Below are 26,843 nucleotides of genomic sequence, written 5' to 3' on the forward strand. Positions count from 1 at the left end.
GTAGCCTACTTGCCATGCTGGGACCAGACGAGAGCATTTTCAAGAATAAAAGTTGAAACAAACAATACTCATTGACAGAACAGAAGGCAATCATTTGATCTGAAACACTGCAATATCATATCACTGAGCTTAAAGAAAGGCTCAACAGTGTGAATGAATGAAATATAAAACAGGTACTGCTGCTAAATTAAATTGCAGCCACATAACCTCTGTTAATATGTATGCTGTTAATTAACAGTCTATAGTGGTTCTTGCTGAAACGCGTACGTTGTTGCAGTGTTTGAAACAGGAATAAAACCCTCAAAGGACATTTTTTGAGTGCTAGATCCTTCTCTCTGCTGCCCTATGGAAAGCTTTTTTATCCGGTGAGCTTCAGCTGATAGCTGCTTTGAACATTGTGAATAGCAATGCCCTTCCCCCCAGTCCTTTGTTTTGCTAATTCACCCTGCCACCCTGCAGACACTGAGAAGGTTTTTGTTTTAGAACAGGTTTTCAACGTGACGCGTTTTCTATACACAAACTGGATTTCCCCTGTTTCCCATATAAGTAAAATAGCCTAACAATAAGATATAGGCTACAGTAGGACAATTTGAACAAACGGTGACTAATCTGCATGGCATTCCATCAGTGAAACATGATTTTATTGAACAGAAGAGGCTGGTTGGCCACAACAGGGTGTAATATTGACACTGGAAATAATGTAGCCCATGTGTTTTTTTTGTAACTTTATTTTTAAGGTTTTTGTTTTAGAACAGAGTGCATCATTTTCCAACATTTCTCCACATGAGTGACAGTTTTACAAATGCAAACTCACAAAAAAAAAAAAACATTCAGGTCATCATGATGGGTGTTACAGATCAATTCTTAGTTTTTTAATAGTTAGCTTTGTGTTAAGTTATGTTGTTCGGTTACTTGTTCCAATCAGCTTCAGAGAGAGAGAGAAGAATAGAGCGAAAAATAGAGAGAAAAAATGGAATGAGACATGCATGTATAATATATAATACATTCAATGTGAAAATACACATGGGCCTTCCTCAGCGTTGGTCTTTGACTGAAACGTTCGTTGCTGCTGCCCAGGTACATGAGGAAATAAATCAACAAAAAGACATTTGGAGTGCTGGCTTTTCTCTTGTTCATATCTCGTGCTTGCCCTGCACCCAGTGAGTTTTTAAATATTTTCGAGTGTGCTTGCAACCTGACTTTCTACTTAATATTTCTAGTGTGGACATAGGAGGTTGTTGTACAGAATTGTTAAGTCGTGTCAAAATAAAACTTCTAAGTTGAAAATACTTGAAAAGGTGCCTTTCTGGCTTCACTTTCAGCTATTCAAAACCCAGTATTAATTTGATCTCTGAGATTATTTTTAACCAGTAATCTTGGATTGCTGGGCATTTCCAAAATATGTGATAGTGATCAGCCATTGAATTATTGCATTTTCTCCAGCAATTACCGGATTCTGGTCTATCGTTCTGTAAATATTTTCTTATTGGAGTAATAAAAAAATCTGATAAGGTTCTTCCATGAAAATTCTCTCCATTGAGCCCATGTGGTTTTAAGGAATGGATTGAGCTGATGACAAGAATGGCAACTTGAATTTGAGGTCTTCATACTTTTCCTCCGTCATGTTCATGAAGTAGGTTCTTGATGGATGTCTGTAGCAATCATGTCATGCTGTCTGACTCAGCTGCTTCTGCTCAGTTGAACATGGAGCTGTACGATGCTGTGATTTACTGAAAAATAAATTAAATTATTATTATTATTACTACCTACAAAATAATAACAAGCCCATACATCATCTTCTTTCTGTTAGCAACCGAAGCAGTTTGTTTACAAACAACCTGATCTTTATGGAACCTATGTTAAGTCCCACTATAAACCATTATCTGTCGTCGTTTCACGTTTTACTGAAAAATGCTGCCACCAGATTAAAGAAAAGACCCTGTGTGATGTTGACTGATGTGTTTTTTTAATGTAATGTGCGCGTTAGTTTTCCTAATTCCGTGATTGAAAAACAGCATGGCTCAGACGACAAGCTAGCTCCATATGCAGCTCCAGTCCAAAACAGAGCTATCTACTGTAGATTGATTAGCGTTACTGTAGCTACACCATGATGCATGACCGCGCATCAGTCAATATCACATAGGCCTAAATGTTTTCTTTAATCTGGTGGAAAAAAAATGCAATCAAAGTTAAAACGACACAGATATTATGGTTTACACGGGACTTAGATTTAGCTCCCATTAGCCATGTTCGCTAGCCACTTCACTTTATGGCTACTACCCTCCATAAGCAGACTACAGGCATCAGATAGGCTACCAAATAGCCTACCAACAGCACAGAACCATGTTCCTTGAGGAAACGATTAGCGGTACCATGGGGTTAATCACTGTTAATGTTACACATTCAGTTGCAGTTATCTAACGGTGGCATGGCAAGCCTTAGCAAACTCCCTAATGTTAGCGTATGATGCTAACGTTAGCTAACACAGGCCTGCTGTAGGCGACAATCTCATAATCTCCTGGCGGAGATAATAATAACAAGCCCATACATCATCTTATTTCTGTTAGGCTACTACCATAAGCAGAAATTATGTCTTACCTTCACTGTTGTGTTACAAATTTGATGGATGAGTACACACTGTAGCCTATTTCCACAGCGCTGCGTGGCATAACATACTATTATTTATTTATTTATTTATTTACCGGTATTAACGTTAGACAGCCTTCTTCTTCTTTGGTTCACTCCAGGCACTTCCTGTTGAGTCAATGAACAGAAATAGTGGACAGCGCCACTCTGCCATTTTAACCGTGTTGTGGTCACACAGTGTATCGTTTCTCAGGTGATTCAGCAGATTCAGGTGATATGCTGCCACCTAGCGTCTAATAAATATTACTGCAGCCTAATTGTTTTCATCAAAGCGGCACACCGCGGGAAAAGGCAACGCCACCTCCCCCCAACTCTGCAGACCTCTGTATATATAATCATATATATATAACATATAATATATAATACATATATAATCATATAATCACTGATGGGGTGAAACTGTATCTTCATTCTTTCATTTTATCACATCTGTCTTATTGTGCCACTACGTGGTCCCAGGCCAATAAAACAATGACGCAGCCAGCTATCATTACTGTAACATTATCAAGAAATGTAACTTTCTAACATTCGAGAATTTCCTGCTGATGGCAAATGTCAGTTTGTTGTATAGGATCTTCCACGGCCTTTCCCCCCCCCCCACACCCCCCCCCCCCCCCTTCAACAAATTTGTGACAAATTCAGTCTATCTGCATTCACAGTCAAAGCGGGCGTGCTGTGCAACACCCTGCCAGTAGTCATTAAAGGCTGCAGTACTTTCAAAGGTTTTAAGTCCTCTGTCAAGAAGTGGCTGAGAGAGGGTCAGTCCTGTGGCCACCTATATGCATTAGTGTGGTCTCATGTTGTTGTGTTCTGACATTGTGTATTTATTTCTGATCATCTCCTCATTTACCAATATGTGATCTTAGGGGATTGCTATCAGGGCCGTAGCCAGGGTTCCGAAGTAGGGGAGGTCCAGCAAGGGGAGGCGGAAAAAAATTTGAGGTTTTTTTTTCCCCTTTTTTAGCCATATTTAGAGTAATATATCATTTTAAATCAACATTAGTATTATACTGTTGTGATGTCATTATTCAGTATATTCTCTTTCATGTCACCACCTGCTCAGCTCTCCTGTCAACATAATTGTAACTAACAAACACAAACTGTTTTAGCCAAATTCATATCAAAATGACACCTACAAACACAGGTACACAACCCAAGCCGTACACAACACACAAAGTCATCATCGATAATAAAAAAAACATACAGAGGGACATTTATTTATTCCTGATAGGAACGATTGAAAAATAAAATAAAATATATTATGTTGTTTTTAACTTTACACCACCTCTTTTTGTTACTTATTGGGTCATGAAACTGAAACCATGCATATAGCCACCTGCATACCTGACTTCGGGAGCTTGGCAATTGGCATCATGCATGATTAGCCAGTAGCATCCCAACGTGTCACACAGGTAACATTACTTAAGAGACAGACTAGACACTTACTTTCTTGGTTGTTGCTAAAAAATCTGTCAGTGTCACTCACTGTCTGTCGTTCACTCGCTCACTGTCTCGCAGCTCGCTCACCTTCAATTATCTCGCCAGGCAGACAGAGAGTCATCACTCACCACCATGCTGCTGCTCTCTCAGAATCAAGTTACCGCGGACGCGGCGTCAGATGACTTCCTGCCTGACCTGCCTTTCGTTTCAAAATAAAAGAGATCCCGTGTTTTTCATGCTTTTCCATGCAGATTGTTTTATTTTTTTCTCTGAAATATTAGGGGAGGTCCGGACCTCCCCGTCCTCATAGCTAGCTACGGCCATGATTGATATCTACCTATGTGTTATATTTTACTGTGTTATATATTACTAATAGTAAGTATTATCATTTTTTTGTACCATGTATATTGATTGTTTAGACACAAGGATTTTTTTTTCCTGTATTTGATATGTACTATGTGCACACAGGACTCTGTGCACCCAGGGACTACAGATGCAAATTAGCTCTTAGCTATCTCTGGTGCAATATGTTTATTGTGTACTGCCCCTGCTCAAATAAACAATAAAGACAAATATAAAGATAATCAATATATGATTTACAATAGCATCTCAGTATGACAACACTCACTAACACATTGCATTCAGGCGATGTCTCGTCACTCACATGGTCTATGGGTCAGCTTGGGGGAAAACACGGTCCAGGTGGAGATCTCACTTTTCTAGTGTTGGTTATTTATTAGGCTATGTGTTGCTTGACTATATGGCTGTGTGTCTGTATGGCAATTCTGTATGCATGAGAATATCAAACTGTATTAATTTGTTTGAGCAAATTATTGGTAAAATCCATGGCGCCGACAATGGTTTATGCAACAATAGCCTATCAGCATTTGTGCTACTTAAATATCAGAAGGTGACTCTTTAATGATATGTATAAATAGTCAACTCTGACCTGCCCTGGATGTGCTTTAGAAGAAGCAGTGAGAAGCGCTTATGTTTGGTAACAGAAGAAGAGAAAACCATAGAAGAAGTACATAAGCACATCCAAAGCAGGTCAGAGTTGACTCTGTCTGTTTTGTTGTGTACCTTAACAGCCTAGCTTAGCATATAGATATGATCTGATTTCAAGATTATGGAGGATTCAATTCAATTGCCACTCGTATGGAATAAGGCCATATATCGATTACAAACAGCAGCGGGCGATAAAGCGGGAGGTGTTATCTATGTGACAGACACTCGGAGAGCAAACAGAGCAGGCTGTCGGCAGCATGGAGCTTCGTTTCATAGTTAATTCATGTTCTCATAATTATATAATAAACCATAATGAACCGCGATGTGACAGAAAATACGTTATTTACAGTGTGGACGATGTATGCCCTGTTTACGCCCGTTTTGGCCAGTTCCAGGACTCCACTCGGATCTGAATATCTTCTAGGGGGATCAGAATGACACCAAAGTTATTTGGGTGAGTAAAACATCATATTTTAAGCTGGAAATAAGGTCTGGGGTGTAAAAAACAGGAATTATCCTGTAATGTTACAATGCAACCAACACAGTCTGCTGTTGCCAGGCAGCTGCTTGGGCGCGTGCGAGTATGGTGCACGCGCGCCAGCTCATTCACACACTGCCTGCAGTTACTCTAACGGCCACCGGTGTCAGTAATAGTTATAACTTACGGATAGGACCTTTAAATAATATATATATATATATATGTTTTTGAATTCAATCGTTTAGTGTGGGCATGACTAATTGAAATGTATGCAATTAAAATACAATGGCTTCTGGCACTGATCTCCTTCCATACGATAACAACCGCCTCGTCTCCAGCAGCATCACCTGGCATGCATTTCTGTTCTAAACGTGTCTGGCTGCTGAAATAATGGAAGCAACTGCTGACCTTTAGGATTTACAGTCAGTCCGATCCGCTTTCGCCTGGATTCCAGCTCAGATACCCAGCATGCCCTTTGCTCTGGAGTGGGACATTGATTGACAGATGAGCCCATCACTGAGCTGTGCCTGGCCAGCTGATGATGTGGCGCCCATTACATAAGACAGTCAGTCATTACTTTGTGATGATTAAGATGTGGCGATGTTTGTGTTAGCACAGTGCGATCAAAGGTTGATGGTCAGTCCTCTACCTGAACATTATCAAGTAGGCTCTGTGTATTATTGAATAATAACATATAAGTTCTAAGTTCTTTCTTTTTTAATGTCATCTGTCTAGACACCAGGAGCATTTTTTCTTCCTTTCATGCAATTGATTAGCAACCGTGCATACCAACGGCAGAGTTTTGCTGAGCGATATTGTTTGGACCAAGGTTGTTTCTTCAGAAATTTGCTTCCGGCATGTACACATCTGTTACTGTGATTGACAGATGGGTCAAAATTTGCCTCACAATTCTGTACTGTATATTGGCGTCGCTCTTGGTGTGTAACGGCCTAAGGTCTGTCTTGTATATTGACGTTGCTCTCGGTGTGTAACAGCCTAAATATGTCTTGTATATGCGACACTTCCTGGCGCTAGGGACCGCAACTCGGGTGTTTCAGTTTTCCACTAGGGGGATCTAAAGTCTATTTCTTGAAGAAAAAAAACATTTTAATTTTTTACAGTAGTACACCATAGCTTATTTGAACTATCCATTCCATATAAAATGAAGACGTTCTGGGGTCATTAAATATGCTAATCTTGTTCAATAAAACTCGTTGTTTTAGTACCTGCAAACAAGGCGAACAAAGGCCCACTCTTGTATTTGCATACAGAGTTTCGATTGGCTATTCGGCTTTTGTTTACATCGGAGTAGCCACGAGATTATTTGTTTCCTCCTCCCACTCTCAGGGACTGTCGTCTTTCTGACATGGTCTGACTGCTTTAGCTAATGCAGCTAGCTCCCTGATTAACAAAGGACAACATTGAGGAATTCACTGACGAATGCTGAAAGATGTCTGTGCAGATTAAAGGTCCTATCCGTAAGTTTGGCCGGGAAAATAAATGTTCACAACGTGTTTTCTATTACCAATGAGTGAATGCGCTGTTCCGTAACTTAAAAAACAAGCCGCGTCTCTCTGCGTTCACCCATTGCAAAGATATTGCAGGATTTTCATGCTGGCCACGGGTTATACTTTCCCGGCAAATTTGGCGGATGTGATGTTCTGCGCATTCACGAGTCTGCTTCTCGTCCTCATGGCTCCGGCGGAAATACCAACGAAGAAGACTGCTAACAGGAAGTGGCTAACGTTACGTTCGTCGCTAGCTGCCAGCAAAAGCAAACAACAACACAGACTACAGCAAAAAGTCCACACACACAAAAATAAATAAATATTCATCTAGTGATGCCCGTCTGGCCAGACAGCAGGAATGTGACCGACATCGGGGGACAGCTACAGTCAGGGTTGTGTGTTTTCGGTTCATGGAGGGACTTTGCTGCTTGTAATGTGGTTTTGGCCAGATAACGTTAGCTGCTTGCTAATGGATTTACCACCTGGTCAGAAACTCCGCTAACATTACCGTCTTGTGTGAAGTAATGCAACAATGCAACAAATATGCCTAACATTACTACAGTTATGCTTATGGTCATGGAACATTATTGTTTGACTGCAGTTAGCTGCGGTGGTGAGACTGCCTATTATAACGTTAGCTTGATGCTATACTAATAGATTTAGCTATATTTATAGAAATGACCACCCAGCCCCACTAATAACGTTACCGTCTTGTGTTGATAATGAATGTAAATATGCCTAACGTTATGGTTATGCTTATGGAATATTGTTCGCCTGTTCAGTTTGGTCAACTATTATATGGTACTGGGGAAGAAGGCTCTGACTGCAGTTCGCTGCAGTGAGACTGCACATTATTGTAACATTAGCTTGATGCTATACCGGCTAACTAATAGATTTAGCTATATTTCTAGAAATTACCAACAGCCCCACTAATAACGTTACCGTCTTGTGTTGATCATGAATGTAACAGTCGTAAATATGCCTAACGTTACTGTCTGTTATGCTTATTATGGTACATTGTTTAGTTTGTAACCGTCTCTCTGTATGTATAGCTAAATTAGGATTATAGAACAGATAATGAGCTTATAAGGTATGGACCAGTATTGCAGGTTCTACTCTGGGAGGAATATAATGAAATACTTGATAGAATAATTGACACATACAACATAAGCGACTGAAGCCACAGGTACGTTTGATTTGATATATATATTGTAGGGAAATAACAAAATGAAATGATGAAATGAAAATATAGCCGCAAGCGGCAATGGAAGGGTTTCAAGCCTCAAGCAAATTGAACACCTAATAGTCCTTGAGGCAAATTCGTAGAGCACGTTCGGGTGAACGTGTGGAAAAAAGTTGCTTGAAAATTGGAGAAACAGCCTGGGAGTTACAAAGGGGTGTGAAGTTACGGCATATTTTGTTAGGCCACGCCCACTTTTAGCATCTGCGGCCCCCCTTTTCCTCAAATCGCAAAATAGCATGTTAGAAATGCCATTCCAGATGAGGCTGAGAAGTTTGCAGCCGATTATGCGACTGGACTTGATTTACCACTATTACATGCTTACACCATAGACCCCGCCCACTTTCACAAATGGTGACAAAACTTCTGATTTTGTCTAGGACATCCTCCTTGATATATCTGCCAGGTTTCGTGATCATTGGACAAACAGGTGCGGAGTAACGGCCTTTTGTGTGTTAGGCCACGCCCATTTCTGGCATTTCTGGCGCCCCCGTTTGGTCGAATTGCACAAAATTTGACACACATGGTCTGGGATGGTCTCCGAAGATCTCCAGCAAGTTTCGTGAAGATTCCTTAATCGGTCATGAAGTTATGACAATTTAGCTGTGAGGCCACGCCCTCTCACAAATTTAACGATCAATATCTCCGAAACTGAAGTAGATTTCAAAAATCCAAAAATCATGATTGTAGAGCTTGCTCCATAGATGCTTCCTGGCGATTTTGGTGCAAATCTGTCCAACGGTCTAGGAGGAGATGTCAAAAATGTGTTTTCCAAACTTTTCCAAATATCTCAAAATTTTTCCAGACGGACCTTAAGGGTCCTTGAGGCAAATGCAGAAACTAGCACCTAATATCTGTCATTGGGCCAAATTTCAGGTCTCTACCATTTACCAACTCACGGGAATTTGCGTCGGGGCAGATGAACAACAGGAAGAAGAATAATAAACCAGCACAAAAACAATAGGGTTTCAGCCCCTTCAGGGCTTGAACCCCTAAAAATAGGAAAAAGATTTACAATCCCTTCCTACCTAAGCCGGCTTCCTAATAGCACACAAGATGCTTTAACCTAGGGCCCAAAACCTAGAAACAAAAATGTGGCAATGTCCCTTTAAGAAAAAAAAACTCAAAGTTCCTTCAGTTCCTTTCCAAGTGCAGTTCCTTTGAGTAGTAGAGTGCATTAAGTCAAGTCAATATCGGTTTAGTCAGTCAAGTTTAAGTGCACTTCGTGTCATCAATGTCACACTATCTAGTGCGGTTCCACGGCCTACCACACTGGTGAGAGTAAAGCGGGCTGAATCCTCGGGGTGATTGGGGTCCAACTCCTTGGATAAGGAGATGGTCAGGTTCAAGGGTTGGCTTGCCACTTCCTCGTCAGGAAGAATCCAAATCCAACATCCGATCAATTTCCAGGGATCTGAAAAAACCTAGCCAAGACGCTCGCCAAAAGTTGCCTATAACTCCTGGCACACAGGTCTTCTGTTCCCCTCTCTGATCAAGACGGTCTCTTGAAAAGTAACTCAACCTCCCGTACATCGTCGTCAATCCAACTCTTCTGCTTACACATGTGCCCTGTGATGGTACACTCGAAGTGTTGATAGATTTCAATGACGTTCATTTTGATTTAATTCACTCATTTTCTGACTGAGATAACTCGTTCGCTTTGCTGTTCTCTCTGTGGAATGTGCGGCTGTGCTCTGATCTGAGGGGGTGTGTCGTCACCACGGCAGCAGCTAATAGGGGCGTATCCTGTAATTGTTCCACTCTATCAGAAGGCTGCATTACCTAGGTCAGCCTCTAAAACGTGATCTGGACAGGATGACTGACATGTCATGACATGCATGTAAACCCAGTCTACACAGAGTGACTTGGGTGACACTATTATAAGTAAATAAAACTAAATCTGAAGAGAATAACTTGAAGCACAGTTCTAATAATCAGAAAATAATAATAAAAATAATAAATAAAACACTTATGAACCCAATTCTCTACTGGGTTACAGTTTGTTTGGTCAACTATTAGACGGTACGGGGGGAGAAGGCTGGTGCCATGGCACGAGTCCGATACCTCACGAGTCCGACAACTCACGAGTCCGAAAAAAGAGGCATTGGACAGGGGATCATGTCTATGTTCCCCGGGTTCTATGTTCCCCGGGTTCTATATTCCCCGTTTTTCACTAACCCTAAACCTAACCTCCCCCAGACCCTAACCCAAAACCTAACCTCTCCCACCCCCACCCCCACGCCTAAACCTAACCTCCCCCAGACCCTAACCCAAATTCGGTCTTGTGAGGTGTCGGACTAGGGGGCAGTCCCCAGAAGGCTCTGCCTCAGACTGCAGTTAGCTGCAGTGGGACTGCACATTAGTATAACGTTAGCTTGATGCTAATCACGGCTTCTTCTTCTTCTTTCGTGTATCGTCAGATGGCCAACTCAGTGTCATGCAGCCACGCCCTCGTCTCCGGTCCTAAGTCGAAGAGGCCGGCTTCTGAGGGTGGGCTGTATAGGGGGCAGCTGGTGATTATGTGCTCGGCAGTCTGTTCAGGCTCGCCACACTCGCATGCCGCACTGTCCGATAGGCCCCACTTCTTCAGGGATGACTTGAAGCGTCCGACGCCAGAGCGCAGACGGTTCAGTAGGGTCCATAGATGGCGTGGCATGTCTTCTCCTTTTACACCGCCTCCTGGGTCCCGGATGTATTTTTGAATGCGGGAGGGCCCAGCCGTCTCCCACTTCTGTTCCCACGATGCTGCCAGCCAGGCGTCTCTGGACAAGTCCTCAGGGATGGAATGTAGCATATCTTGTGCTGCCTTGTTGTAGGGATGGCGAGACTTGAGCCTGCATGGTGGTGCCGGTGTTGTTGTGGCTTTGTGCAGGATGTGCCAGTCGTGCTTCTGGGCTTTTCTTGCCAGGGCGAGGGTAGCTGCATCCCGTCGAAGACTGGCTGGGGCGATTCCAGCTTGGACTGGCAGGTAGGACACAGGGGTGGGTTTCAGACAACCAGTAACTATGCGGAGGGCGCTGTTGATGACAGTATCTACCTTGTTCACATGTGGACTTCTGCTCCAGGCTGGGGCGCAGTATTCTGCTACGGGTAGGACCAGGGCTTGCCACGGCTAACTAATATTGATTTACATTTATAGAAATTACCACCGAGCTCCACTAATAACGTTACCGTCTTGTGTGGATAATTAATATAACGGTCGTAAATATGCCTAACGTTACTGTTATGCTTATGAAACATTGTTTGATTGTTCAGTTTGGTCAACTCCAGGCATTACTACAGGGGAAGCAGGGTAGTTCCTGGCTCACGCTAACGTGAATATCCTTATCAATTTCCCCGCAGCCAATGCAAGCCAAAACACGACCAAACATGCCAATGGCATGTTTGTGGCAGCCACAATAATGTCCGATAATTCATCCAGAATCCTTCCTGGGCATCTCGAGGCTGATCTGACCGATGAATTGTCCAGGTTGCCGTTTTCAAGTGACTTTTATGAGTTAACGTTAATGGCACTGCACTGGCACAGACTCTGTCTGCATGCTGCTCCATCAGTGCCCTACAGGTGTCACTATTCAACCATTTTAAGAATATCATGAATACCATGCATTTTATTTAACACGTTCACTGCCAATGACGTGTTAATAGGTAAAAAAAAATCCAACGGTTGACTGCCAATGACGTGTTAATACGTCAAAAAAAAAAAAAAAAATTTGACGGTGGGATGTGCATCTAACCCTTTTACATCTTCTATATAAATATGGGAGCCACCGAACGTGTACAACCCATTCCACCGACCCACTAAGTGGCGACAGTGCTCTCCAGACTAGAAAAGCCAGCCAAAACTGCAGGGGAACGCGCGATGAAACCATTCTCATACTGTAAAATGGATTGGCGAAAACGCTTTCGTTTTCGCGCTGGTTGCTGGCGGTGGGGGATTGCAAATTTGCATAATAGATTATGGGTGCAACACGCTTTGAAACACGCAGCATAAATAAGACCAGAATCGCAAAAGCTTCATCAAAGCTCTCAACCGAAACCCCAAGAAACGAGCGAGCCCATCCAGACTTGCCCAGCGGCCGCCAGCAGACAGGAGCAGCAGCAGCCAGCAGAAACTCGCTTGTGACACCCCCGCTGCAGCCAAGAAGAACGAGAAGAACACACACGGAGGGAGGAGTTTGAATGAGAGGGGGGTTTCCTGCTGTTATGGAGGAAATTACTGTTCAAAACTATTGTTTAGATGTCTGACGTCTTACTGATGCCAAAAATGAATGGTTAAAGTGACTGTTCTATCGAATTTCACAAAAAGCTATTTATCTCAGCTTAAATTTTCAGATGCTGAAACCATGCTGTATTCAAGTGCTAATACCTACATAACTACTAACTCTACAAACTAACTCTTTTAGACAGAGAAAGCACACATTCTATTAGTTATTTTGAGATATTTTGTGTTCACAAAATCTTAGCAGAAAAGAATCCTCGGGTCTTGAAAGATGAGCCAGAATCCTCAAAAAAACCCTCTGGCAGAAGCTACCTACAGTAAAAAAAAAAACTAAAGTCTGTCTTGCTGTATATTGGCGTCGCTCTTGGTGTAACGGCCTAAAGTCTGTCTTGTTTTGGCGTCGCTCTTGGTGTCAAGGCCTAAAGTCTGTCTTGCCTTTGGTTCTTTGAGTCATTTTGTTTCATTGAGGGTTCCCCTCCTTTTTTCTGGGTGCAGTTAACGAGAGCCAATTAATAAGATCTATAATTAGGCCATCATAATAACAAACTCACAGAATTTTTAATGTGAATTTATTCAACAGCAATTTAGCTCACTCAAACGTTATCCCACTTTATTCTCCCCCACTTTACTCCATCGCACTTTTCCCTCGTCACATTGTCACTGTAGTCCCCCCCCCCTTCCCCCTCACCTCCGATAGGCGGGCTGAGCAGGTAGGGGATGGCGTGGAGGAAGTAGACAACGCCCAGCGCCGAGGAGAGATGCGGCGCTCCGACCACGTCAGACGTCACCACGGGGATGAGCGCCACATAGGCACCGTCAAAGTAGCCGTACAGCACGGCGAACGGCACGAGCAGTGGGAAGGATCGCAGCAGTGGTGTGAAGAGGCAGCACACACCCTCCATCCCCACAGAGAAGGCATAACACGCTGTCCGGTGTGACTTCAGACACCTGCCAGGGGACAAGCACCAAGTATTAAAGAGATAGTTGTGTTTTTTTATGTGGGGTTGTATGAGGTACTTGCCGACAGTCGGTGTACTACATGCAGTAGAATGCAGCAAGTAGCGCCACAAGATGGATTTCTCGCACGATCATGAGTTCGCAAATTGAGCTGCCTCACAAAGTTACCACTAACCTTTTGATGCAAATTGATGAATTGTTAAAACTTCAACATTCTTTCATTTACAAGATGTTAACACAATTAGACAATGTAGCAGAATTACTGTTTTGATCAATGTTCCTCTGTGATCACTCTACCTACAATACAGACTAAATCATATCTGTCAATAAAAATCACACCCCTGTTGTTCCAGATGTGTAACTATGGGTTTCCAGCCGTAAAAACAACAGAGATGGTGCCATTTCCCAGCAGAACAACAACCATGTTCAATGGAAAAGGTAGAAATGACAAGCATATAGGCTACATATATTATTTTGGGTTATTGGTTATTGGCCATATATATATATATATAATGTGTCTATAATGTAATTATGTGTCTATAATGTGGACTGATTTTGAGGTCCATGACATGAAAAAGATTGGGAATCAGTGGTTTATGGTGTTATGACATCTAGGGCCCTATCTTCGCAACGGCGGTAATTTTCTGTTAGCGCCTGTTTTGCGCTGGAATAGCGGCGCGCAAAGCCCTAATTGTGGGCGTGTTGGCCCGCTGTGCTTTGCGTCATCTCGGCTCTCAGCTCCATAAGGCGTGTTTATGCCCAAACGCATTTTGTAGGTGTGATCATGCAAGCCACAGCGTCACGTCAGCAGCTTCCTCCTCACTGTGAGGAACAGAGTGAAAGAGAGGAAGGGGGCGAGAGAGAAAAGAGAGATGGGGAGAGCAAGAGAGGGGGAGAGAGAGGGGGGAGAGAGAGGGAGATAATTGGATATATGAATTATTCAATATAGATCACCATTAGAAACTAATAAAAAAAAACTGTGATAACGAAAATTGGTGCTGATGGAACAATATTCGATTTGAACACATCAAAGGGCTGCCGCGCTGCGCAGTTACGCAGTGGATAATATCCCCATGGTGTTATATATGTCCCAAAGCATGCGCTTACTGTAATTAGATGTTTCGTTCATATAGGCTATAACATACGCATCTAAAAATATTTCTTTCTTTAACACATTCACTGCCAGCCGTTTTTTTTTACTGTAGGTAGCTTCTGCCAAGGTTTTTTTTTGAGGATTCTGGCTCATCTTTCAAGAGCCGAGGATTATTTTCTGCTAAGATTTTGTGAACACAAAATACCTCAAAATAACTAATAGAATGTGTGCTTTCTCTGTCTAAAAGAGTTAGTTTGTTATGTAGGCATTAGCACTTGAATACAGCATGGTTTCAGCGTCTGAAAATTTAAGCTGAGATAAATGGCTTTTTGTGAAATTCGATAGAACAGTCACTTTAACCATTCATTTTTGGCATCATTAAGACGTCAGACATCTAAACAATAGTTTTGAACAGTAATTTCCTCCACAACAGCAGGAAACCCCCCTCTCCTTCAAACTCCTCCCTCTGTGTGTGTTCTCCTCCTGCCTCCCTGGCTCTGCAGCGGGCGTGTCACAAGCGAGTTTCTGCTGCTGCTGCTGCTGCTGCCTGTCTGCTGGCGGCCGCTCTTTGGGCGAGTCTGGATGGGCTCGCTCGTTTCTTGGGGTTTCGGTTGAGAGCTTTGATGAAGCTTTTACGATTCTGGTCTTATTTATGCTGCGTGTTTCAAAGTGTGTTGCACCCATAATCTATTATGCAAATTTGCAATCCCCCACCGCCAGCTCCCTGCGCGAAAGCGTTTTCGCCAATCCATTTTCATGAGAATGGCTTCCTCACGCAGCTGTTTTTGCTTGGCTTTCTCTCGTCTGGAGAGCACTGTCGCCACTTAGTGGGTCGGTAAAATAGATTATACACATTCAATACCTCCCATATTTTAATAGGAGATGTAAAAGGGGTTGATCGACGTCCCACCGTCAAAAAAAAAAAATTTGGACGAGATATCTCGTCATTGGCAGTCAACCGTTGGTTTCTGCTTGACGAGATATCTCGTCCACGGCAGTGAACGTGTTAATAGGGTAGGAATGTGTGAGATTTTACTTCTAGCCTATTTCAATAGCCTATGTCAGAATTGTCCTACTCTGGTTAAGCCATTGACTGCGGTCACGCCATCCGCGCTGTGGAGAAGCTGGTCTTGCATGCGTGTAATTGCAGGGAAAGAGGTTACTGTACTGGCCGGACAGGTGTTGTGCCAAAAAGTGATTTGCATTTTGAATTGGATTAGGGGAATGAGGGTCAGTGCCCTGGGTGTTTTGGGCTGGCTATGGGGCTCACAGGGTGGGGAGAGGCAGCCCACGGAGCAAAATCAGTTTCTGGCAGCAAATCACTTTTTGGTACAACACCGTCACAACTTTCTCAAAAGCAATCTACTGTTACCTCACACCACAGACCTGTATGGTCGGGAATTATGTAGCCTAATGAAACCAGACAAACAAATTCTAATTTTTAAATCAACATGTGTGTTTTTGCAATGTAGGCTATAGTTAAAAATCAATGTGGCATTCTGAGGAGTGTGTGCAGGCGCGATGTGTTGGAGAGTGACATCCATGCTGTGCTTAATTTATCCAAGCGAGGATTTCCAGCACTGCGCGGAGAATACTGTTTGCGCTCAGGCGTACGTCTGACCAGCTATTTGGTGGCATTAAAATTTAGAGCACCCAAGGCCATTTTTTCTAACACATTGCGCTGGAACGCCTATTTTGGCACGGTCAACGCCCAAACCTCTGTTTACGCTCGGAACATAGTGACGGTATCTTCGCCAGAGCGCAAAATGACACTTGCGGGAGGCAGATGATAGGCTAGAGGCCCACGGACACGCATGCAGACACGCATGGGCCATGCCTACACCTGTGACTGCGCTTAGATCCCAGCGCAAAACTGGATGGTGGAGGCAGACGATAGCTTAAGACGCAGGGAAGATAGCAATAAGAGGCGCGCAAACGGCAGCGCAAACGATAGCGCCGTACAAAGATAGGGCCCCTAAACTTTATTTGACATCAAATGACTCTCTTTTTGTATGAAAATAAATTAGGAAAGTATGTATTTCAACCAACAGACATACACACACACACACACACACACACACACACAAACACACACGCACTCACACACATGCTGTCACATTGCTCATGGATTGCTTCTGAGGGCTGTCAGTGTCAATCAAAAGTGGGTGAAGTTAGTTGTGTTGTACATCGGATAGTGTTGTCATGATATATATTTTTTTACTTCGATACCGATACCAAGTTTACTATCATGATACTCGATACAGATACTCGGGGGAGAAAGATGGATAGATAGATAAATAGATAGATAATTATAAGTGCTCAATCGGCACTCCACACACACACACAGTCTGTACCTCCTGTCGGTGAGCCAGCCGAAGGTGATGTTTCCCACGATGTCGATGACTCCAAGGATGGACATGAGAAAGGCGGCATGTGATTGGCTGAGGCCAGCGCTCAGTGCGTATGGCACTAAGTAGACAAAGGGCAAGCTGCAGCCGCTGGCGAGCAGCAGGAAGGACGCGGCCAGGACTAGAAAGTCTGCATGCAGCAGGAAGCCGTACTCCCGCCCGGACAGGAAGTACTCCCGCCCAGACAGGAAGCAGCGGCTGAAGCGCCGGGGAGTGGTGCAACTGGGGCTGATGCCAGGCAACAGAGGCTGAGGCGACAATGGCGGTGACGATGGAGAGCCATCCTCACATTCTCTGGCGAGTTTCAGACCGAGCTCGCTGTCCACCTGACAGACACCTCCTGGAGATAAGAAGATATGTTTTTACTTTCAACAACTGATGATCCTCTATTGAAACAAACACTTTCAATACTTTTGAGGTGCATATGATCAGGATTGGGTTCGCAAATCCTTTCTACTGTGTGTTTTAGCAATATTAGGGAATATTGCAAAAAATCTGGGAACAAATTCCTTACCAAGGAAATACTTCACGTGTTTATAAAGGTTTTTTTCAACTCCCCTAGGGAAACCCGGCACAGCTGCTGAAAGTTAGGGTACCTGGAACTTTATGGGGTCCACCCGCTATGCCGACCATGCACCCGCTATGCCGACCACCCGCAATGCCGACCTTAGGTTTAGGAGTGGGGGTGGGAGAGGTTAGGTTTTGGGTTAGGGTCTGGGGGAGGTTAGGTTTAGGCATGGCATGGGGGGAGGTTAGGTTTGGCGTGGGGGCTGGGAGAGGTTAGGTTTTGGGTTAGGGTCTGGGGGAGGTTAGGTTTAGGCATGGGGGGAGGTTAGGTTTGGCGTGGGGGCTGGGAGAGGTTAGCTCCACCGACACGCTGCACGCCGCCTCGCTCAGCTGGTTCTGCTTGTGGGCTATCGGCATTGCGACCTGTCGGCACTGCGGCCTGTCGGCACATAGACGCGGCACCGAACTTTATACGGGGAAAAAGGATTTTTTTAAATTCTGCCTGAATCAGCTTGTGAGGGGTCAAACTAGGATGATTCTGAATGAATTGCAAGAATTTGTTTGGCACCAAAACCACTCCAAAACGGCCATACCCACTTTTGTTGCTCATCATAAACACATTTTTGTGTGAAAATATGTACATGTTGGAAACAATCTTTCAATGATTTGGCCTACAATGCTGCACATAACTTTTTTTTGTTTCTGGGATTTTTAGGGTTGAGGAATCCAGAATTGATGTTTTGATTGTTTGAGTTCCCCTCCCTCTGAACAGGCGCCCCGAACGACTAGGGGTGGAACCACTTCAGCGACCAGGATATTGCATGTTTTTGGTGAGGGGTTCCTATATGAAGGAACCCCCCAGGGGGCACAGCGAGAACATGCAAACTCCACACAGAAAGGCCCTTTTGACGACCCCACCGGGCGGTGGGCACTCGAGGACATGCGGACGGGCACGCACTCCTTCAGCGCTCACAGCGTCCCAGGTGGGAATCGAACCATGATATTCTAGCTGTGAGGCGACAGCGCTACCACTGCACCACCATGCCCACCTGTATTTGGTACTTTTATGTTTATATGGGCTGTCAAACGATTAATTTTATTAATCGCGATTAATCTTGTGATTAACTATAGTTAATCGCGATTAATCGCATCTTTGTATCGCATGTTTAAAATGCCATTATTTTGCATTTCAAAGCATTTTTAATTAGATATTAATCATTCTTACCAGTGTGTCGTGATTGGGAATCAAATTAATGCAAATACATCTACTTTGTGATGTTGAATTTTAGATTTATTTTCAATTCAATAGAAGTGGAATGTAGACAGGAGTGGCTCTGGACAGGAGGTAACAATGTCTACAAAATATATCTAGAACAGATACTTCCGGCGGCAGCGCTGTGGAGCAGTCGAAACCCAAAATGACACAGCCGAAGAAGGCTGTGTCTGAGCTAAAAACTTTGGCACTTCCATGTGAATAATGGCTCGGTATTGTAAACTGAGTATTGATAACGTGTATATCGCGTGAAGCAATTGGAGCTGACCTCCCAGTGGTTAGAGGACCCGTGCATCCGAGACTCTGAAGGAAGAATGAGTGATAAGTCTCGCGCTAGCTAGCTGGCTGCTAGCTGGCCGCTAGCTACTTTTAGGTGATCGCTCGCCTCAAACTCGATGTACTTCGGTGATATTTTAATTCCGTTTTACACAAGGTGCAAACTACGGCTCTCGACTTGTCCACTGTGCCATTTGGGCACTGAGTTTTTTAAAGTAAAACGAGCCATTTAGAAGCGTATTGCTGTCGTTCTTTTCCATGCCTGCCCGCATAAGCAGGAGACAGGAAACCGAACGGCTTGACTACAAGTACGGGTGCGACAAAGGGACAAAATTGCGGCATGCGATTAACGTGATAAAAAAAAACTTGTTATGATGGGCCCGCATTAACGCGCGATTAACGCGTTAACGCTGACAGCCCTAGTTTATATATGTATATCCTTGTTGTGATATGCTATATTCTCTATGTTGTTGCTCTTTGGGTATCATCAGAGTAATGTACTGTAATATTTTTGCTTTTTACTGTAATATTTTCTATGCTGTTGTTATTTTGTATTGTAAGCAGGGTGTCCTTGTAAAAGAGAGTTTGCTCTCAATGGCCTTTACTCTGTTTAAATAAAGGTATGATGATGATGATGATGATGATGATGAGGCAATGATGATGATTATGATAACTATATGTAACACTTAAGAATTTCACACATGTGTCCGTGTGTGCTCGGTTCACCGTCTCCAGAGTCCCCACCCTAGAATTTAGTGCATGCAGCATGCAAAAATTCTGTTTATCTATGATGTGAGGTTCAGTTACCTTTCCACAGAAACAGCCGGTATAAATACTTTTGACTTTTATACTTGATTACATTTAACAGCCTGTCATTTTTTACTTTTACTCGAGTAAACAAGTTGAATCAGTACTTCTACTTCAGTAAAGAATGTGTGTACTTTTCACATATCTGAGTAGAGGCGGTACTATGTGGTCGAAATGTCCCATTAGTGTAGTGCATATAGTGAACACATCACACACGGTCAGGTTTGACCTAGTCTTGTTTTCATTGATTTCTGATCTGCGACAAACCTCTGAAACTTTTGTCATTTTGAGAGTGACTTCCATGCTTTTCACTCCTCCTGTCCTCTGTCTTCTCCTCCCCCTCTTCTTTCCTTCCCTCCCCCCACCTTCTCCTCACCCAGTCGCTGCTCCCCCGTTGCCTCCCACTGCCCCTTCTCCTCCTGCATTGTGATTGGTCGCAGCAGGGCAGCGCAGACACAGAGGTTGGCCACGAAGGCGCTGAGGATGAGTAGGGCACCCCTCCAGGAGTATCGCTCGATCAGCAGTGTGATGGCTGGGGCCAGCACCAATGTGCCGATCCCAGAACCTGACATGGCCACACCGTAGGCCAGGGCCTTCCTACGCACAAAATAACAACCCACCATCGCAATGGCCGGAGTGTAACACAGAGAAAAACCCACACCTGCAGGAGAGAGAGAGAGGAGATAAAAGGTTGTGGGTTATTATAAATGGTTATTACCTCCGCCAAGGAGGTTATGTTTTACTTCGTTTCGAACTCAAGCTCTCACTAGTGCCTTAAACGCTGCAACGCAGCCCTATGGAAGACTGTTATTTTGCTCCAAAATTACTTTTCATTAAAACCTGACCACCCACCCGTAGGTGGCGTGGTACCCCCTGGGACTGACACGGATCCACGTGACTACGTCACGTCCTGCCAGCCCAGGGAATAATCACTTCCGCTTTCTTCCAGCCGCTGTGAAGACGTGTTTTTGAAAGCTCCGCGGTTAACGAGGAGTTATATTATATAGCTTTAGATACTAGGCTCGTTCCGGCTGACTTGCCCACCTCAAGAGGGTCGCGTGGACGGGATAAAGCAGGCTTCGGAGACCCGACCCTGTACCCTTCACCCTGCGGCGTCGGAACAAGTCATCTAAAAAGCTAAGAGTATCTTCCTTAGTTAACTGTTGTTAGCTGCCGCCGTGCAGTTGATTTGAAACGTTTCCCCGGAAACGGGGTAACATTGTTAGGCTTGAGCGCATGACTCAGGTCTGCACTCATAACTCTAGCTAGGTTTGCATACATGCAGAATAGCTTGTACCGTTAGCACTAGAACAACAGGCTAAATGGCACAGTTGTCACAGATAGCTAGCTGCATCCGTGCGGTTGTTTCTGTTGCTAGGTACTTTAGGAACGCCGGCTGTAGAGCGCGCGCGTTAGATAGTTAGCTAGTTTGCTCAGTGCAGCTAGCTTGGACTACCTTGTAGCAATCTGGCTGCGTCCCCAGACAGGGTAACGCACCCGGTTATTGTGGCAGATAGCTAACGTGCACACGTGCAGTTAGTGTCTGTGTGCTAAGTACTTCGCGCCAGCTACCTCTGTGTAGTGCGCGCCTTAAGCGAGAGTAGTAGCTAGTAGCCATGCTCTTCAGTGAAATAGCTAGTTAGCTAGCTTGCTCCCGTGCAGCCAGTATCTAGCGATGTGTAACCCCGTTTTCCTGTTAGCAGAGAGAGGGGGGAACAGCTAGGTGCTGTATTAGCTGTGAGGCTACCGGTTACGACCGGCACAATTAATTTGATGTGTGCATGCGGGCAGGAGCACGCCGCACAGGCGTTGCTGGGACCTACATAAGTGTAGTGTAGCTTTACTGGCGTCTGAGATTTTAGCTGGGCGATTCGCTAGCTAGGTGAGCTCGCCCCGCACCTTGTGTGGGCCGCTTCTCTCAGTACTTATGCCATCTTAGCCAGCTTGCTTGTCTGCTAAGTGTTGCTTGCCTCGTGCAATTAGCATCTACTAGATTGCAACTCCCGCTGAGGAGTTTCTTCTGAGATTGACTAGCTTCGCGGGCCGCTGGCCTTTGCTTGCGGTCACGCTTGCTTCCCCGTGTTACTCAGGGTAGAGACGCGCTGCACCGGCCTGTGCGCAGGCTTGTGTTAGCGCACGCTTGTCTCTCAGTGCTTATGCTAAAGCTTAGCTAGTGGCTTCCACGTCTGTTCTCTCGGGTTAACAGGTTGTGGGTATTGGTGCCCCCCCTTCGGGATGGGCTATTGCCGCTTACGTTACCATTGCACGCGCACGTTCGCTAGCCTCCGGGTTGCTTACTGTCTAGCCTGTGCTTCTTGCTAGCTTGCTTAAGCAGTACTCCCGCTAATAGGGTGCGCCCTGCGGGAGCTTGCTATTAGTGGTTAGCTTCCTGCTTCCTCTTGCTACTGAGCAGGGAAGGTCAGGGAGGGGATGGGCCGTGTGTAAAACTACTTGGCCGAGTATGAATCGGCACGTTAAGTGCGTGTTCGGCCTTGGGCACGAGCACGCTGCACAGGCGCCTTGAACCTTCGGTTTTGTCCGCAGCTAAGCTCTTTAGAGCTGACCAAGGTCCGCTCTCAAAGAAGTGTTAAAGCTAGCTTGCCTTGCATAGGTGCAGATAGCAATATTTAGTACTGTTTAGCACAGAACGATAGCGTTTTGCAGATAGCTGGCGTGCACCCGTGCAGTTAGTACCTGTGTGCTAAGTACATTGGGCGCGAGATACCTCCGCTACAATAGACATACTGCTCCTTGCTGGCGCTACGCGTCCAGCAGGGCTTACAGCTCGCCAAGGTCTGGGCTCAGTGCCAGCCTTTGGCTTGTAGCTCTAAGGACAAGCCCACCGCCCTTGGTGCCCAAGGCCCGGGGTGGTTGGGAGCTCTCCATGGGTCGCACTCCCTTGTTGGGGCGCCCCCTGCAAGTGCAGGGAGCCTGGCTGGGGGCACAGCGCACCTTGGTCCATGGCCACGGCCTGGCCTCGGTTGGCAGCAGGTCAAGCCCACCGGTTGGCTCACCAAGGCTGGGCTTAGTTCCAGCCTGCGGCTTGTAGCTTTAGACCCACCGTCCTCGGTGCCCAAGGCCCGAGTTCGGTCGGGAGCTCGCCCAGGGTCTCATACCCAGCATCAAGGCTCGCCTTGGTCCATGGCTACGGCCTGGCCTCGGCTAGAGGCTCCTAGGACAGCCCACCATCAATGGCACCAACGGCTCATTGCTGGTCGGGAGCTCGCCTGGGGGCCGCACTGTGGGACAAGTCCACGTGCGTTTCGAGAGAGAACGTTACCTCCGCAGTCCCCCCAGCCTGCGAAAGGCGCACGGCAGGGGGGGGGGGGGGGTTACTTCGATACAACAGCGCGTCAGTAGGCGGAGCGTGCGTAAGAAGTTCTCCCCCAGCATGCACAGCTTCTACGGAACTGTCCATGCGGCAGGGGGGCGTAGCCTCTCACGTCCCGCCCCCCCATCAGGGCACCGGATCGAAAGGTCCCGGTGCCCAGCAGTATGCTCATGACTATATTTCAGGGATCATTTCTATAGTTTCTAACTTGAGAAATGTGTTTCTAAAAATGTTCAGTCTCGCTATCCACGATGATGAGACGGTGATACTCTTTTCTGAGCGCGAAGCGGGCAGAGAGACTTGATTCAGTTCATATGCTCTCTGCTTTTGATGACCGTTCACTGTCTCCTATGGGGACATTGAGGGAGAGAGTATGATCCGAGTGGTGGAACGGGTTCCGCTCCGTTGGCCACAAGAGACCATCTTGTCCAACAGGCTCGATGCCTGGGAGCATCTATGTTCCCCCGTCCCCATTACGGCGCACCCTCCAGAGGGGATACGCGCTACAGTTTGCCCACCCACGTTCGACGGGACCCCCGATCTGGCCGTGGAGGAGGAGGCCATGGACGGATCCATGCGTCCAAAATTGGACCTTCGGCGTCTCAACAAGACGCTGAGGAAGTCCCATCCCGAATGCTCTCTTCCCCGCCTGTTCAAGTTGAGACAGGGGGATTTCTTACTTCCAGGGATCTGGAAGGTGCGGTCTTCCATGTCCACATGGTCAGGAGACACAGGAAATACCTGAGGTTCTCCTTCCTGGGGAAGGCTTACGAGTTCTGTGGCTTGCCATTCGGCATGTCTTTGAGCCCGCGAACCTTCACGGGGTGCGTGGAGGCAGCCGTGGCTCCCCTCCGCGCGAGGGGGATCCGCGTCTTCCTATATCTCAACGACGTTCTCTTAGCGGCCGACTCGAGGGTCTGTGCCGCGGAACATACCAAGGTGGTGACCGATCACCGGCAAACCTTAGGGTTTTTGGTGAACTGGCAGAAGAGTTGCCTCGTCCCAGCGCAGGCGGCGACCTTCCTGGGGCTCGAGCTATACTTCCTGCGAGCCTTTCACCAGAGCGACAGGCTAGCACGGTTCGGACAGCAAGCCAAGGACGTTAGGTCTGTGCCCTCGGTGTCAGTGCATCAGTGCACAGTGATGTTGGGCCTGATGGCCTCAGCACTGCATGTGCTCCCGCTAGGGAGGCTACACATGCTCTCGTGGTCCAAATATGGTTCTCAGGCTTCGCCTGGACTCGGCCGGGGACCGTCATCGCAGGGTTCCTCTGACGGGTCAGGCCTGGCAGGCGCTGGCTATATGGGCGGACCCCCGTTACCTCTCGAGAGGTACTCGGTGGGGCCCTGTCCCGCTCAGGATGGTGATTCGCACAGACGCCTCCCTGTGGGGAGGGGGTGCGATTTGCGGGCATTTTTCGGCGAACGGCCGGTGGGAGGCTCAGGAGCTTCGCCACATAAACGTGCTAGAGCTGAAGGCGATTCGCCGGGCTCTGCCTCAGGACAAGCCCACCATCAATGGCGCCGTGGGCCCATTGTTGGTTGGGAGCTCTCTTGGGGACCGCACTGCCGGACAAGTCCGCGTGCGGCCAGACTCGAAAGAGAACGTTGCCTGCGCAGTCCCCCCGGCCTGCGGAGGTAACACTTCCAGCGGCTCACACATGGGCACCATGTGCTGATTCGCTCGGACAATAGGGCAGCGATCGCCCACCTGAACAAACAGGGCGGTGTGCGGTCGGGGGGCGCTGAACCATAGCGGGGATTCACCTGTGGGTGTATCCCCGTCTCCTTTCAGTGTCAGCGGTCTATCTGCCGGGACGGGAGTTACGACCGGCCTGCTGTCTCGAGGTAATCCCCGTTATACGGAGTGGTGCCTCCACCCTCGGGTGATGGAACAGGTTTGGGACAGGGTTGGTCGCGCCTGCGTCGATCTCTCGCATCGCGGCACGCGACACACTGCCCACTGTGGTTCTCGATCCAGGAGGACAGCCCCCGTTAGGTCATGACGCGCTAAAAGCGCACGCGTGGCCGAGGGAGGGGCTCTATGCGTTTCCCCCGACCCCCCCCCTGATCCGTCAGGTGTTGGACAGGATGAGGGAACAGCGCCTCCGGCTCGTTTTAGTCTGTTTGGCACAGGCAGACATGGTTTGCGGACCTGGTCTCCCTGGCGCAAGATCCGCCCTGGGCATTGCCGGTACGGGCCGATCTCCTATCCCAGGCGGAGGGGGAGGTGTTCCACCCCTCCCCAGGCAGGTGGAAGCTAGCGGTCTGGCTCCTGAACCGGACCAGTTGCTAGCCCAGGGCTTGCCTGATAATGTGGGATGCACTATGCAGCAAGTAAGGGCGTGGATCCAGTGAACTGCAGTGTGCGACCAGTTCTCTGTTTCCTTCAGAGCCTGCTTGACGCGGGTCAGTCCCCGCAGTCGTTTAAGGTGTACGTAGCCGCGATTCTGCTTGCCATAGGGGAATTGAAGGGAGCCCCGTGGGGGCGTACCCTTTGGTCTTGCGCCTCATGAAGGGGGCGCGTAAACTGCGCCTGCAGTCGCGGTGCGTTTTTTCCCCCAAATCGGACCTGGTTACGGTGCTGGACGGGCTAACAGGTCATCCGTTTGAGCCCTTGGACTCCGCCGATTTAAGGGTTCTGTCTTTAAAGACCGCGCTGCTGCTGGCCTTGTCGTCAGGAGAGAGAGTTGGTGACCTGATTGCCCTCTCGGTGCAGCAGGCCTGTGTGGTAATGATGGGCGCAGGGTTACGTTGCGACCTAACCCGGCTTACCAACCTAAGATTATTAATGTCAGCTTTAGGTCTATGGTCATAGACTTATCAGCATTCTGTCCCCGCCGTTCAGTTAGAGACGGGCGAGGAGAGACGTTTGCTCATGCTGTGCCCCGTAAGGGCGCTCTCGGCCTATGTGGCCAGGACGCGTTCTTCACGCATTACAGATCAGCTGTTGGTTTGCTTTGGGCAAAGGGCCCAGGGCGGACCCCTTTCCAAGGATCGCTTATCACACTGGATAGTGGAGGCGATCGCGTTGGCATACTCTGCCGTGGGCAAGGTTCCCCAGGAGGGTATCAAGGCGCTTTCTACGCGAGGTGTTGCGACATCCTCTGCGTTGTTGCGCGGTGTGTCGGTGGAGGACATGTGTGCCGCGGCCTCATGGTCCTCTCATCACACTTTTGTCAGGTACTACAGTCTCGATGTGTCCGGTGCGCAGTTCGCGCACGCGGTGCTGTCGGTGGCAAAAAAGTAGTATCGTTGCCACTCTAATATGTCAGACGGTTAGGCATAAACGTTGCCATATGGCCGTGGTTCACCGGTGCCTTTCGGGTCGCCCTGTGGGGTGCTCCCGGCAGCAAGGTCGGTTGAATGGAGGCACTAGTGAGAGCTTGAGTTCGAAACGAAGTAAAACATTAGGGTTGTCCTACAACCCAGGTTTTACGAGTGAGAACGAGAGCTCTCACTACCCAGCCTTGCTGTGTCGATGCGTCACGGGGTGCGTCGGATCTCAGCGGGCTGGAAGAAATTAGAGTGATTATTCCCTGGGCTGGCAGGACGTGACGTAGTCACGTGGATCCGTGTCAGTCCCAGGGGGTACCACACCACCTACGGGTGGGTGGTCAGGTTTTAATGAAAAGTAATTTTGGAGCAAAATA

General features: G+C 46.8%; 1 protein-coding gene across 1 annotated transcript in view; it reads right to left on the reverse strand.

Moving 5' to 3' along the window:
• Positions 1-26,843, reverse strand: part of LOC310780822 (monocarboxylate transporter 12-B-like) — a gene marked incomplete at both ends in the record, with an annotated part of 210,061 nt that overhangs the window by 103,178 nt on the left and 80,040 nt on the right. Inside the window, 3 exons of the mRNA XM_083641319.1 lie at positions 13,228-13,487; positions 16,944-17,337; positions 20,237-20,521. Of these exons, the coding sequence (XP_083497445.1) occupies positions 13,228-13,487; positions 16,944-17,337; positions 20,237-20,521 (939 nt within the window). The remainder of the gene's footprint in view (positions 1-13,227; positions 13,488-16,943; positions 17,338-20,236; positions 20,522-26,843) is intronic.

This window comes from Poromitra crassiceps (genome assembly GCF_964638095.1).
Source record: "Poromitra crassiceps genome assembly, chromosome: 8".
NCBI classification, from domain to species: Eukaryota; Metazoa; Chordata; class Actinopteri; order Beryciformes; family Melamphaidae; genus Poromitra; species Poromitra crassiceps.